The 15235-nt window shown below is 28.4% G+C and overlaps 1 protein-coding gene across 26 annotated transcripts in view; it reads left to right on the top strand.

The window, feature by feature from the left end:
- Positions 1-15235, top strand: part of LOC107451236 (nuclear factor 1 X-type) — a 90097-nt gene that overhangs the window by 50648 nt on the left and 24214 nt on the right. For all 26 annotated transcript variants that reach the window (XM_071186196.1, XM_071186193.1, XM_071186187.1 and 23 more), the window contains 4 exons: positions 909-1064; positions 3305-3496; positions 6111-6294; positions 12711-12767. In XM_071186196.1, the coding sequence (XP_071042297.1) occupies positions 909-1064; positions 3305-3496; positions 6111-6294; positions 12711-12767 (589 nt within the window). The remainder of the gene's footprint in view (positions 1-908; positions 1065-3304; positions 3497-6110; positions 6295-12710; positions 12768-15235) is intronic.

The following is a 15235-nucleotide window of genomic DNA, read 5'->3' as shown; positions in this document are numbered from 1 at the left end:
TTATCGAATTTCGTTCCGGTTTTTTGGTTTTCCGGTTTTCTGATTTCCGGATAACGGGTTCTGTACTGTATATACCTATATTGCCCAAAAGCAGTCAAAATGACTGCATTGTGAAAGAATAACTATTATGTAAAGAAATTTGCTTAAAATTAATTTTTAATATTTTTTTAATATTATTTACAGTTGTATAACAAGTTATTAGTAAATATTAACAATAAAAAAATTTACTTCACTTGGAAAGAAAATATTAATTTAGGCAATATTATTTGTACATTTTTCTTCTTCTTTTCCTTTCGACTTTCTTTAGGCAACCTGGTGTTAAAAATTGCTCCATTTTTTTTAAATAATTTCATTGAATATTTTTAAGTTTCAGCAAAAAAAAATTATTTTTATTTTAATAAAATTGTCCGAATTTCCATTAATAATATTCAAGCTAGCCTTATTAAATTTTATGCAATCGTTGCATATGGCAGCCAAAGTAACCGAATCAAGTTACAAGTTTATAGCTATACTTTCTGACATCGGCTATTCAAAAACACTTTTTTTTTTGCTCGTCATTTATTTCCAGTCCATCAAACCTCTGAAAACTTTATTGATGGGTATGAGAAATCGCATGGCCTAAACACCTTTATTGTTATAAAATAATAAGCGTTTTTTGAGAAATTTAAGAAACAAAGTGTTAAAAACTTAATGTCTCATCCATTAGTGTAGGGTTATGTATGTGTGAAAAAGTTTAAACAACAAGAAAAAAAACCTGCATACCTTAATTAGATATTTTTTAATATAAAAAAATGCTTGAAAGGTGCTTATATTTTGCTAAACAATTTGACTATGAACCCTGTTTAGCAGATTGTTTATTTATACTTAAAAACTTGATTAATTAATGGGTTAATAATTTATCTTTTCAGGATGAATTCCATCCATTCATTGAGGCACTCCTGCCTCATGTTAAAGCCTTCTCTTACACATGGTTCAATTTACAAGCTGCAAAACGCAAATACTTTAAGAAACATGAGAAGAGGATGAGTTTAGAGGAGGAAAGGAGATGTAAAGAGGAGCTTCAGGTATTGCTTCATTATTTCTCTTAATATAAATTCAGTAATGTCTGCTAATGTAATATGTCTATTATCAAGAAAACATTAATTGCTGCACATTGTTAGAATCTTGGGCATAAATTCAATTGCGACAATGCCGAAACTATTTCCATCCCAGTCGCATCTTGATGCCCTGGAATATTGTTTTATTCATATGAATGCTGATTCCCTTGTCAACCACATTAGCACCTTTCCACCTCTTCATGGCGCGTGGAAATGCATTTTACCCTGATTTGTACCCTTTCGGCCACTGTGTTTTTTCTCGTTCTGTTTTCCACCTTTTTTCTCCCTCAGTTACTGTGGTTATTCTGGTTTTGTTTTTAATCTTTGTTTTTCCTCTTTTTGTTGGCAACTTTAAGTTTTTTTTTTTAAATTTCAAATGACTTTTTTTTTTTTTACATTCCCGTGTTCTTGAAAAAGGCATCTATTTTTTAAGCGTTTAAAACATGCAGACTGTTATTTGCTGTTTGTATATTTTTTATGCGAATGAAGCTTTTAGTTAGGTAATATCAGTGGTCGGAAGTAGCCCACTACAAGCAATAAAACTACTGTAGTCAATGCTTTTTTCTGTAGTTTGTAGTGTAGTGCGCTACTTTTTCAAACAAGTAGTGTCTGTTCTGTATTATAAAAAACTCTAACTAAAACTCGTAGGAGTTTCAACATATACTTTTAGTACAGTGTTTTATGTATCAAATCGCATAAAAATATAAGAAAAAAATGAAGTTTGGTTTTGAAAATTTTCTTAGTTGGGTTTCGGTTTAAATACAGAAGTGAATATTTTAATAGATTTTGTTGTAAATTATTTTTCAAGTGTTAATCTGTACTGTAAAATGGAAATTTGTAATGAAGTCATTCCAAATTTTTAATTTAAATTTGTGATTAAATTCTTAGCACATAAAGTACTTCCTCTTCATAAAAACCCATGTTAAAATTGAATATGCAAAGTAAAGCACTCCCACTAAAGCCAGTTGTCAGCCTAAGGTCGTGAAGGTTAAGGCTCCACTATTTTTAAACCGACGACCGACATGAATATGACAATCCAGTCAGCATTGCTTGGTCAGTACTTGTGGCCATAATGTACAATTAGCAAAAAAAGAAAAAAAACGGACCACTCTGAATAACTTTTGATCTAATGATTGGTTCTTAACGTTCTACTCATTTTCAATGGTTCAAGAGGGTGACTCAGACATGCTTATTAATTAGTGTTGACAATATTTTAAGTTACGAAATCAGAAATAAAAACACACTTTCTCTCGGTAATTTTTTTTTTCCCCCAGCGAATTCGGATTTCTGGTCCCCATAATACAGCCGCAATCTGGAAAATATGGTCCCCTTAGTTTGGTCAGGCGAGTGATCCAAAAGTTTAATCCCTTAATGTTAATTTTACTTTTTGCATATTGCGCTATATCCCGAGAACCCTTTAAGCGAATTAAAAAATTTTTGCAAGCAATTATGAAATTTGTTTATCCAAAGATAATTTCAAGCTAAAAATAATTTGTAGCGAATGTTTATAATTTTTTTATTATTTTATTTAATAATGGTCGAACAAATTTTGAAGCGTAAGGAATATAAATTTTTGCATCATTTTAAGGAATATAATTTAACATGGCAAAATACATTATTTGTGCAATATCGAGTGAATAGTTCCTGAAACATTGAATTTCAATGAGTCAGATATTTGAATTTTCGTGAAGATCCAATCATCAGATCAAAAGCTATTTAGGTTGTTCCGTTTTTTTGCACACTGTACACTTCTATGGTCGTGCACTATAATTTTCTCACTAAGGCACACACTGCCTTTATTTCACAGTTATGCTACTACTATCTGAAGCTGTCGATTTTTCTAGTGCCACCTGAGATCGAACCCTGACTCGCCATAATTTCAGCTTAGTTCTCTAATTACTATATTCTTGGAGCTCAAATAACAGTCTACTGTGTACGAAGGACAACCATTTAAATCAAAAAGTTCTCAAATAACTATCATGGGACTTTGAAATTTTTTAAAAACATTTTAGAGTAAAATGTTTTTAAAAAAGAAATGTGATTTATTATTTATAATTAAATGTAATTAATTAATTAATGATAATTAATAATGCTTAATTAGTGATAGTTAATGACAATTATTTAATAATTTTACTTAATTATAAGTAATTAATTATTGTATTTTGATAATTATGACTACTTTAAAATGTTTTGTTGTATCTTTTTAGAATGAAAGAACGGAAGTGAAACAGAAATGGGCATCTCGGTTGCTAGGTAAATTAAGGAAAGACATTACGCAGGAGTGTAGGGAAGATTTTGTTTTAGGAATAACGGGGAAGAAGCGTGTCAGTTGTGTTCTAAGTAATCCTGATCAAAAGGGTAAAATGAGAAGGATAGACTGCTTAAGACAAGCAGATAAGGTAATACTCAAAACAATTAATATTTTGTGATTAAAAAAGGGTTTTAATAATATTTATAATTTGTGCTGTTTTATTATTTCTTATCAATAACTAAGCTCTGAATTACAATGGAACTTCTTAGTATTTTTAGGTTATTTGTTTCAGATTAAGATGTCGTAAAGAAATATGAGATTTCTAGTGATTTTAAAATTTACCATTATTTTTTTAAAAAAATACCTTTTATTTAAAAATGCACCTGTAAATGTATTTTTCTCATAATTTTCAGTTTAAAACATTAAAAAAAACTTGTCTATCAATTAATGCTTTTTTTTTTTTTAAAGTTAAGTTTTTTTTTGTAAAGAAAATTTATACACAGATTATCTTTCAGCTCTCCTTTAATTATTTTTCCAAAGGCTTTTTTTTTGTTGTTGTTATTTTGATAATGAGTTTGAATTACATTGTAAGATATACTAGTAAAATTGTAAAAGAGGGTAATTTAAAAATTGAGGATCAAATTCAGATATTACATGGTGTTACACATTTTCATAAATTTTAACAGTAGTAAATGAGTGCCCTTTTCTGTGAGGAAGCACCGTGAAAATTTTTATTCCAAGGGCTAACTTTGAGGAAATAACAGTGCATAATAAACAACGAAATAAGAATTTTTTTTTAATGAATGCTTCCAATTACGTTTAGAAAACAAGTTAAGAAAAAGAAAAATTAAGATAATGTATTCAAAAGTATTTTTAAAAAAATATAGCACCTTGAAAACATTTAAAGGTATAAATCTAAAATTCGAAAGCATCATGTGCGTCGGATTCAATAACATTAATAGTGCCGTCCCATGAATATATCACTCCGTGATGGATTCAACTTCATCTTGATCTGCTGTCCCACAATAAAGTAGTCTTCATTCCAAATAATTCAAAATGTTACACCTTTTAAGATATTTTACGATAACATTTGAACTTAAATTTCGCCACACGTCTAGTATCGTTTGCCAAATGATGTCTACCGAAGCAGTACGAATATTTCCTGTTTTTGTAAGAGTTTTTTCTCCTTCAATCAGTGATTCATTGCAAGTCAATTAATTTTTATAATTTTCATAGTTTGTTTTTTCTGTGATCGTCTTATACACTCAACTTACCAGACATTTTCTATATCATAATAAAAAATGGTGGGTCGACTTATTTGCTGCGATATAGATTAATTTGTAATTCAAGAAACAGCAATAGCACTTGTGCATTATGTGTGTATTACACTACCTACCATAATTTAAACTGGAGAGCAGATAGTTGTAGTTATCACCTGACCTCTGCACCACATTTAACAAATACCCAGCTCAATGGTGTGCAGGTGAGGTTGACAGAGATAACAGTCTCAGGCATGCAATTGATGAACAAAGATACTGAAACTTTTAAAACTAATACTTTCTCAAGTAACATTTGATTGAAGAAAACTGTTTTATCAAAAATAAAGTAAATAGCTCCCAACTTTACTGATTTTCCAGTAGACTATTGGATTTTGCCAGTATCTCCTGGTCTACTGGTTCTCCTGGTTTTGTACATTTTAGAAAAATCCCTAAAATTGATGAAGTTTCCTAAAATAATCCCTATTGAAGTAGAATTTTTGTGCTGATTTTTGCTTGCTTGCTTGAATATTGAAATAAGTATTGCTAATACATAATGAAGCAAACCTCATTTATAGAAGTCAGTTTAAAACTTTCTTTTTGTACTAGAATGTTCAGTTTTTATTCAGAATTCCATTTTTAAGTTAATTAGACTGGTTTGTGGTTGTGTGACGTGGATGACGCTGCTCCACCGCTGTGGCTTCGCCACAGGTGCCCACTGGGTAATGAGAAGAGAATAGCAGTTCTGGCATTAAGAGGCCAATGGGACAATACATCCCATTAAAAAAAATTACCCGCCATTAAAAAAAAAGTTAATTAGAACATCTTAATTATTTTTTTCTGAATTAAATGCCTATTGCTACTCAAAATTATGAGTAAACATAATACACAGCATTTCAAACATATTTAATGCCAATCATGACTGGAAAGTATTGCAGTTTTTCTTTTTTGACGCCTATAAAAATCTCTAAAATTCTCAGTGTGTAAAATATTTAGTACATTATGCAACAATTATCATGAAATTTATATTATTTGGTAACATTTATTGGATTTTTTCCTACCCATGTTGGCTGCTGTGAAAGTATGATTTTTAAACTAATTTCCTCATACTCAATAAGTTTTAGAGCCATTGAAATTGAAATATTCTTTAAATTTAAAAAAAAAAAAAACCAAAGAATACCAAAGAATTTCACCAAAGAATAAACCAAAGAATTTCACCAAAGAATAATTTCTACTTGAATTAAAAAAATATAAACCACCATATTATAATAAAAATATAGATTAGTAAATACAAATAGTAAATTTTTAATTTTTTGTTGTTGCCATATTTTAGTATATTACACTCTTCCTTTCAAGGACATCTTATTTAAGGAATTCAACTCGCATGTCCTTACACTTTTGTTTGCCATTGCTAGCTGTGTATGAACTTTTAAAGCTGTAATTAAGTGTAAAATTAACAAAATAAAATAAATTATATTACTTATGTTTCTATTTTGTGTTTTAAAGGTGTGGCGGTTAGATCTTGTCATGGTAATCCTATTTAAAGCAATTCCTTTAGAGAGTACTGATGGAGAGCGTCTAGAAAAGTCACCAGAGTGCCTCCATCCAAATCTTTGTGTAAATCCATACCACATCAATGTCTCCGTCCGAGAACTTGACTTGTATCTGGCCAATTTTATACTAAGCCATGGCAAGTATTTTTGCATTTTTAATAATACAGTAGAGCTTTCAGCATGCCTGACTGCGAAGCTAATGGTTGCAGGTTTGAATCCTGCTCAGGGCATGGATTTTTTTCTTCTGTTGTGTGAATGTCTCTCACCCTATGAATGATATGTGTGGTGTGGGTAATGCTGCTTGCCTCTGTGACTTAGGTTCACAGGTACCCACCGGACAACTTTAAAAAGCTTCCAGCATCTCCCGAGGCAAGGAACGAGTGTTCTGAGCCCACTGTTTAAAAAATAAAATGATAATAAAGTAGAGTCTCAATTATTCCCAAGTTCCGCGAAGAAATCTTGAAACAAAAACGAATGATGGATTTTTTAAAAAAAAAAGTGTAACTGAACACTTTTATGATGTATTTATGTGCTATTTTTTCCTTAACCATTCGTTGTTTCAGTCATTTAGACACAGAATAAAGATAACTGTTGTAAGTTTAAAACATATACATATCTCTGAATGTATTTTTAAATTATTTTGTGTGTTACAACCTTTTTGAGTTTCAGCAATTTTTATTATCTGTGATGCTCTTGTCACCCCATGCCGCGGTTAATCAGGGCTCTGCTGTAATTAAAAAATGTTTTCTGCAATTTAAGCATTTAAAATTAATTCATAAAATATTTTATGCCAAATTTTATTATTATGGATATTTTAAAATTCTCTGTTGCAGATAACCCAAATTTTTCTTAAGCAAATATAAATAGTTATAGTTTTCAACCAATGTGATTGCATATATAAATAAATAAACATTCTAAAATTCACATTTATGTGCAAGTTATCCACTTTTGTTTTTTAATTCATTGTTTTTTCAATGAATTATTTTGTTGGTACATGTATGAAAAGGCTACCTTTTTTTGAAATATGATTGTGTAAATAACTAACTGAAACTTAATCAGATCCCTGATGCCCCATTAAAAAGAAGATTAAAATTCTCCCTAATAGCATTAGCTATAGAAATTCCTTTAGTTTTATTTTTTCATTATGTCCGAACAGTGATACCGTTCGTTTGAATTATCTTCATGTCCATCCCTGTTAATTGGAAAATGGAATTTTTTTAAAAATATGAGTGAATAAAAGATATACCTGTACAAAAACATGCATTACCTGACATTAAACTAGATTTGTAAATAAATTACCTTGTAAACAAAGTAATAATTTTAAAAGTTTTCTAATTTATTATTATTTTTTTCAAATGTTATTCAGTAAAAGGGTTTTGGGAAATAAGTAATAATTTTTTATATAATTTACTCTTTTTCTCCATTATTTTTATGCATGCATAATAATTTTTGAGATATTATGTACCTGAAAAAGATATATATATACACACATATATCTGTTAACTTTGAAGGTAGAATTTGGCTGTATGAACAACATTTGAATTTTTTCTTTCTATAATGGAAATGTAATGCTCTGCATAAATCTTTTTGCCCACATTTCCTTCGGGAGTTTCACTATCATGAATTAATAGAATTAAATAAAACAAAATTCGATAGTATCAAAAATATAGTATATCTGATGAATAAACTAATAGTTTTTTCAAATGGGTTTGCTAAATAAAATATCAATTCTGATCAATGGTACAAAAGCTTTACTTGCTATTTTGTTTTAGTGTTTAAAATATTGTTCATGTTTAATACATTGTCTGCTTTTTGTACCGTATTTGACCATTTTAAGTTGTCTAATATATATCTTACTTTGGTTTTGTAAATGCAATTAATATTAATATATTGTATTTTAGTATGTTATATTTTCATGCATAAATACTATAATCAAATATTGATCATATATATTTTAGATTTTTTCAATTTCTTATTATTTACTATACAGTTTTTTAAGAGATTTCTATGAAAAATTTTGTGTGTCGAAAAATTCATTTATATATATTTTTTTAACTGCAGTTGCAAATATTTTAAAGGAATTTTTTTGACTGATTATTAAACTAACAATTTACATTTAATTTTTATCCAGAATAATATATATTTTTTTTTTTTGGATAAATAAAATTTAATGTTAGATCCTTAGTGGTGGCTTGAATCCAACCTATGGAATATTTTATCCAGCTTGGAACCAAATAATGGGTATTAGTGGGCAGTGTTAACCATATTGGTACAATTCTTGACCTAAAATCAGTTGTTGCGAGAATATAATTTTAACCAACCTATGTAATATTTTATGCAGTTTGGAAACAAGCGATTTGTACTAGTGGGCAATGTTGGCCATATTGTGAATCCTTAGCCGACATGACTCTCTTTGCCTGAAATCAGTTGTTGCAAGAGGATACTTTGTTTTACATTTTTCAAATTAATCTATCTCTTTGTATCTCTTTTGGTTTTATAGAAGATTAAAAATGCATTTAGCATGTTTACCATACATAAAAATGTTTTATTTATTCATTTATATATTAATTTTAAATTAAATAAATGACATCAAAAGCCAAAATAAATCAATATTTTTTCTAAACTGTTTTCTGTCTTCTTTTTTTTTTTTTTTTTTTTNAATAAATCAATATTTTTTCTAAACTGTTTTTTTTTTCAAATGCTTCCATTGTTTTGCTTCATATATTATTTTTTATATGTGTTGCTTCAAAGTGATTTATTTTAAATTACTTTCTCTTTAGTGATTTATTTTAAATTACTTTCTCTTACTTTGCGTTTTTTATTTAATTATATTTTTACAATTGTATTTATTACTTACATTGTCAAAATTATGTGTTTGTTTTGAGAAATTTTATTTATTACTTTACTACTATTACTATTTGTTTTGTTTTATTACTAATTAATTAAATAATTTTATGCATTTTACTGTTGTGTTAAAATACTAATTGGTTTTTGCCAGGAAACCAATCAATTATACATTTTACTTCTGATAGTGAAATAGTGATAAATACAAAAAGTTGTTTGAAAATTAAATGTTTGTTTCATTTCCTCTGATTTTTTTTTATGGTTTTTATTTTTTGGTATTTTTTTTAATTGGTTTAATTGGTATTTTTTTTAATTGATCTTTATTCTGATTGGTAGTCAAATCTCTTCTTTCACCATGTAGCACAAACTTATTTTACTGTTCAGTACTTGAATCAAAGTAATATTTTAAATTATTTAGAAATATTTTAATCTTAATTAAAATTAATAATATATTTCGAAGGCCGCTTTATCACCTGGAAAAAATGAAACTTTTGGCATATCATGTAAATGTTTCAGTCTTCATTGTATTACAATATAATTTAATCTATGTGTCATTACAGTAGACTCTCAGTTAAGTCATGCAATGGTCAGGAAATGCTTCGTCCCAGTAAAGGAAATATTTGACGTGTTAACACCACTACCAGAATATGTGGAGAAATTTTAATCTGAACAGCAACGATACTGCTGTGTCTTTTAAATTATGTCTCGCCCCTCTAGCATTCCCTGAAAGAAAAAGATTTATAAAAAATGCATTATTGACAGTTCTTTTAATTCATTTTAAATTGTGCTCTAAGTTTTAATTATTTGTTTGAGATAAGAATATAAACAATTTTTTCTTATAGAAACTGCAACAATAATTTTAATTTTAAAAAATGTTAGCTCTTGTGATAGATTTGTTTCTGAGGAAAATTTTTTTACTGAGAATTTATTTATAATAAGACTGTCCAAGTTTTAATCCATATACTAATAAGGTATGTAAATATACTGTATTTGTAAAATTTTATATTTAATAACGTGCCTAAAAATTTTTTAATTAAATATTACAGTTAATTATCTTTAAATTAAAAAAATAAAGAATCCTCCTGCTTTCTTTAATTTTTCCATACGATTTGAATTTTCAATGTTATAATTTATGACTTTCACATGATGTAGTCACCTTTTTCAGAGCAACTTAATATTTTACTTGCTTTCAAAAATATTTTATTAAGATATCTTATAATCTTTCAGAGTGTTTGGCAGCAAGCACCATATTTTTTTTGTATAGCTGATTTGTTTTTTTCCCTCTATTACTGTTTCCCTACCTCGTGGTTGAGATCTATTTTTATGTTGCATGCGATGGAAAGGATCCAATTTGTTGAATAATCTAAAAATAACTTTTTTCCCAAGCCTCTACACATACTTAAAGTAGAGGTTAAGCAGCATAATTTGTGGGCATGTTTTTCTCTTCAAAAGCTAACTTTTGAACTTAGTTTACAGCCTTATTTTAAACTTTTTTTTTTAACCTTTTGTAATAATTATTTATTTTTAACTTTTCGGCAAGATATGTATGAAAAATTTTAGGGCTACTTCTGGGTATTATTGTTTGTCTTAATGAAATCAATTTGAATCTGAATATAATTTACAATTTTTTCCAAATTGTTTTTGGTGTTTATTTGCAAAAGCTGTTAATGAAATCAACATACTTATTTCTAAAATTTTCTTGTATACATATATTTGTGGGCAAATAATATTTATGTTATGCTATTGTATAGAAGCATATTAAGTTTAATTGTCAACTTTTCTCTCCAGCTTTCATTTTTTTTAAGCATGAAAGTTAGTATTGTTTCATGCATTCATTTAAAATATTTGACAATTTAAAAAAAAAAAAAAAATTCATTACAGTAAAATTTTTTTCCAATCTTCAGTTTTGAATAAATTATCGACTATTTAACTCCTTTCAATAAATTTTTATGACCACATTTTTATAAATTATACTTATTGAGATAATTTTGATAAAGACATTAGAAAAATATCCATAAGTAATTAATTTTAGGAGCATTGAAATTTCAGGTAATCCAGGTGATGTGAACAGAAAGGCGTATATTTGTTACAATTTATAGATGCCATTTTTATTAATTCTTATTACTTGTTAATTGATTATTATTGTTAATAACTGTTGCGATTATTAAAAAGAAATATGTAAGCAATAAAAAAGGAGGCTGTGCAATGTTGATTCAAGAGTTGGCGATATTGATCTACGTTTACACTGGGAGCTTGGCATTAATTTAAAGTGCACTTAGTTGAAAACAGGCTCTCTCCATAGGGATTAGGGTTTTTTCTTGTCTTGCAACAGAATATGAATCTGATAAGTGTGAGTTCACACTTGCATTCACTATGACTCTAATTGTTTTTCCTTTTGTTTGTCACAAATTAACATAGAAGCAATTTATCTGGTTGAATTACACAGTAAACTAGCGATTATCCGCGGCATTGAGTGTCCCACAAACTGTAGATAAGCGAGTTCACAAATAATTTGCAAGTCTTAAATCATTGATCTTTTTAATATAAATGATACATTTTACTGCCTATTATTATCTATTATTAGTAAGTTTTTCACATTTTCTTCTTTTATATATCTATATATATTATTTCTGTATGAAAAAATCTGTCAATTTTTTTTGTTGCTTCTTGGTGTTGGAAAGGCAGTAGTCTAAAATAAAACAGGTACAAGCAGACTTTTAACTCCGGAGTTCATACAACATTGAAAAAAGAATATACAAAACAATGTTCAAAATGTGTGAATTAGTTGTTCTTATAAGGAGTTTTCTGTACATACACTACACGGTTTTTAAAAACTCTTATCAGTCACAAAATGAGCATTTCCATTCATTATATGAAGGCAAGAACTAAATTTCTTTACTTGTTATCACTATCATTGTTTTGAATAGCAACAATATGATCCAGGAGAAGAAACTGTTTTAATTCTTGCAAAATCTATTCATTGAAATTTGAACTTCATCCTGCATTTGTGGTTCCACAGCTGTAAATCATGATTTGCATTGTTTTGCTCTTTATAAATGCCTCACCTTTTCACCCTTTCAATAATGCTCATTTTTACTTAGGTATTGCACTTAAAGCTGCAATGTTTAAATGTGGACGCATTATTTAATTAATTGTGAACATCTGGGCTAGGAGCATAAATGTTTGTTAGTATTTTGTTCTCAAAACTCTTGAAGTAGTTCCAACTCTATGAATTTATTTATTTTCAAATCTAAATGCTATGTTGTTCATCATTGCAAAAAAAAAAAAGTGAAGCATGGATGATATATTGTAATATGTATTTTCTGAACATTTGTTTAGCAATGAAAAGAAATAATTGAGGTCATAGAAAATATTAGATGTAAAAGAAATTTACTTAAGCATTTTACTTGTATCTGACTGTGTTATTACATTTTTAATTTACTTAGCATTTCAAATTCATTGTAGGAATTTTTTCATTAGGTATTTTCATTTCAAATATTTTCTTCATTATGTAGTTTTTTTAAAATATTTTTGAATAAAAATGTGTCTTAGTTTCCTTTTATTATATATTAACTTAAATGCAGTAGTATTTATTACTCATATAACTTGTCAGTTTTCTCTTGAAGAAATGTAATTCCTATGTGATATCTATTTTTCTATCTGAAAATCTTTAGTTTTAATGATCTCTGAAATAAAATTTATTTTTTAGAGTCTTTAAGCGGTTATAGAGATGGTTTATGTGATAATAACAAGGAAGATGAACGAGGTATATATATATGCAACATTTATTAATAAATATATACTGATAAATTTACTTTTAATACAAATTAAGTATTTTTATTTTGTGTGTTCTTAAGTAGAAATCTAATTCAGACATTCGTCGGGGTTCGTAGCAATATAGATTTTCCCGATGAAAAATATTTCGTCTGGATATTTCTGATTTTTGCTTGTTCTTAATTTCTAATTAAAAAACATTCAGCAGGTTTCATAGTTGTCCTCATTTTCCTCATGAAAAATTATTTTTCCTTATTTGTTCTGATTTTCAGTTTTTTGTCTTGATATTCCTGATTTTTGTGTATGCAGAACATCTCATTATCTAAGAATACAATTGTTGATTTTTGAAGAATAAATTTGAAGAAACAAAAAATTCAAACTTTTGATCCAACATCTTTTTGTTTAATTAATAATTCTAGTTGAAATCCCAAAGTTCGATAGTTCTAATTTAGGAACCGGCAACTAATTATATACTTGGTTAAGGGATATAGTTTTACCCATAGGATTCATTTTCTTTCTGAAATTCAGTCATTTCATAAAAAAGAAACCTAATGAGCAATTTTATATTATCCAATTTTTATGGTCTTGAATTCGGGGGTCATACACTTATTTATTTATTTTTGAAAATGCAGTAACGAATCTTGTAGGATGAACTTTTTTATTTACACAATTAGTGATTCGTCTCTTTCACGTGATTTTAAAAATTATTGATTTCAATCAGCAATACAATCATATTATAGAATTTTTAAATGAATTATGGGATCACCCACTAACCTTTAAATTTCTTCTTAGAGACTAGTGTGATCAAAAGTTAAAAAGCAGGAGATTTTGAAGTGTACTTGAATTATTAAACAATTATAATTACTAATCATTTTTGTGTTTCTCTTTTGCAATTTTTCAACTTATTTTCTGGATGAACCAGTTTCCAACCCCTTTTTCCTCCCTCAGGTATTCCGTAACAATAAAAATATTTAAACTTAGTTTTGTCCCAAAGTGGGTGAGGTGGGGAGGATTAAGAAGCCCTAACGCAGTGAATCTTTTAAACTTCTTCTCAAGAGTTTAAGGAACTCTCCACAGAAGGAAATTGAGTCATTTAACTGTTAAATTTTATATAGAGGGGCTAGAAAGGTTTAAAGCTCTAAAACATGAACAAGTATGATTTTAAGTGCAATAATAGGGGAGAAACCCTTTAAAATATTCGTTTTTCAGGGTTCCTACACGGTCAGGAAAACCTGCAAAAGTCAGGATATTCTAAAATTAAGCTAAAAAGTCAGGATTTTTCTTACATATTCATAAAGTCAGGATTTTTCTTACATATTCATAAAGTTAGGAAAATAAAAAAAAAAGCTATAGTTCATTCAAAGGCTGACAGGCAAAAATAAAGTTTCAGGGAAAAACTCAGTAATTCAAAATATGTAATTTCCTCATAATAACATTCCTCTTTCCCTGGTAGAACCTGTCCTGTAAGCTATTTTCCTCCTGTTTATTCAATGATAAGGAATTTTTGATAGGGTTGCTAGGTTTATTGCTTTTTGTGTGAATAACTGGTTTACAGACAATAGTAGCTGAAACAACAGCAGAAAAATCAAAAAAGGAATTTTTACTGTTTTGTGATGCTGCCGAAAAAAAAAAGAAGAGAAAAAGAGTTTCTTAGAGTTTAATCCACAGCAAAAGAGATTAGATAATTTTTTTCGATGTATTTGCACGGAGAAAAAAAATTTGAAAATTTGTGGGAAGTTATAAAAATTGTTTTTATCCTCTCTCATGGTAACGCAACAGTCGAAGGGGGGTTTTCAATCAATAAAAGCTTATTGTTTGAATACCTCAATGAAGACTCTATTATTTCACAAAGGCGTGTGTAGGATTATGTTTCATTTATAAACGGAATAAAATATGTAGACATTAATGAAAAAATGCTAGATACTGTAAAAGGATCTAGAAGAAGATGGAGACATGCATTAGAAGCTAAAAAAAAAAAAAAAACAAAGATAATTAAAAAAGCTGAAATTTCTAGAAAAGGAATAAAAGAAAGGATAGATGATTTGAAATTAAGAAAATCTAAATTGACGAAAACTGCTGCAACGGAACTGGATGTTCTTGATTCAGAAATACAAAATATGTTGAGAAATATTATATACAGGGATGTGATTCTTCCGCGGATCCGCTGATTTCCGCTTTTTTCAGATTTTTCCATATCTTCCGCTCTTTTTTCATAAATTTCCGCGCGGAAAAAATTTTTATGCAGTAAATGATATTTTGTTGAAAATTTTTTTCTTCCGCGGAGCGAAAGTATTGAAGCCCCCAATAAACCTTTCTTCACATGTCAATCTGCTGGCTGGGGTAAAAGTGGTTGACCTTGGTAAAACAATGCCGTCTCCTACTCCACTACTCTCTTATCTTTTCAGGGATGAAAGACTTTTTAAAATTTCCGACCATGTTCCAAAAACTTTTGGGGAGTCG

Source organism: Parasteatoda tepidariorum, chromosome 10, assembly GCF_043381705.1.
Source record: "Parasteatoda tepidariorum isolate YZ-2023 chromosome 10, CAS_Ptep_4.0, whole genome shotgun sequence".
NCBI lineage: Eukaryota > Metazoa > Arthropoda > Arachnida > Araneae > Theridiidae > Parasteatoda > Parasteatoda tepidariorum.
Note: the sequence above shows the minus strand (reverse complement) of the source record. Positions and strands in the feature narration are given on the sequence as shown.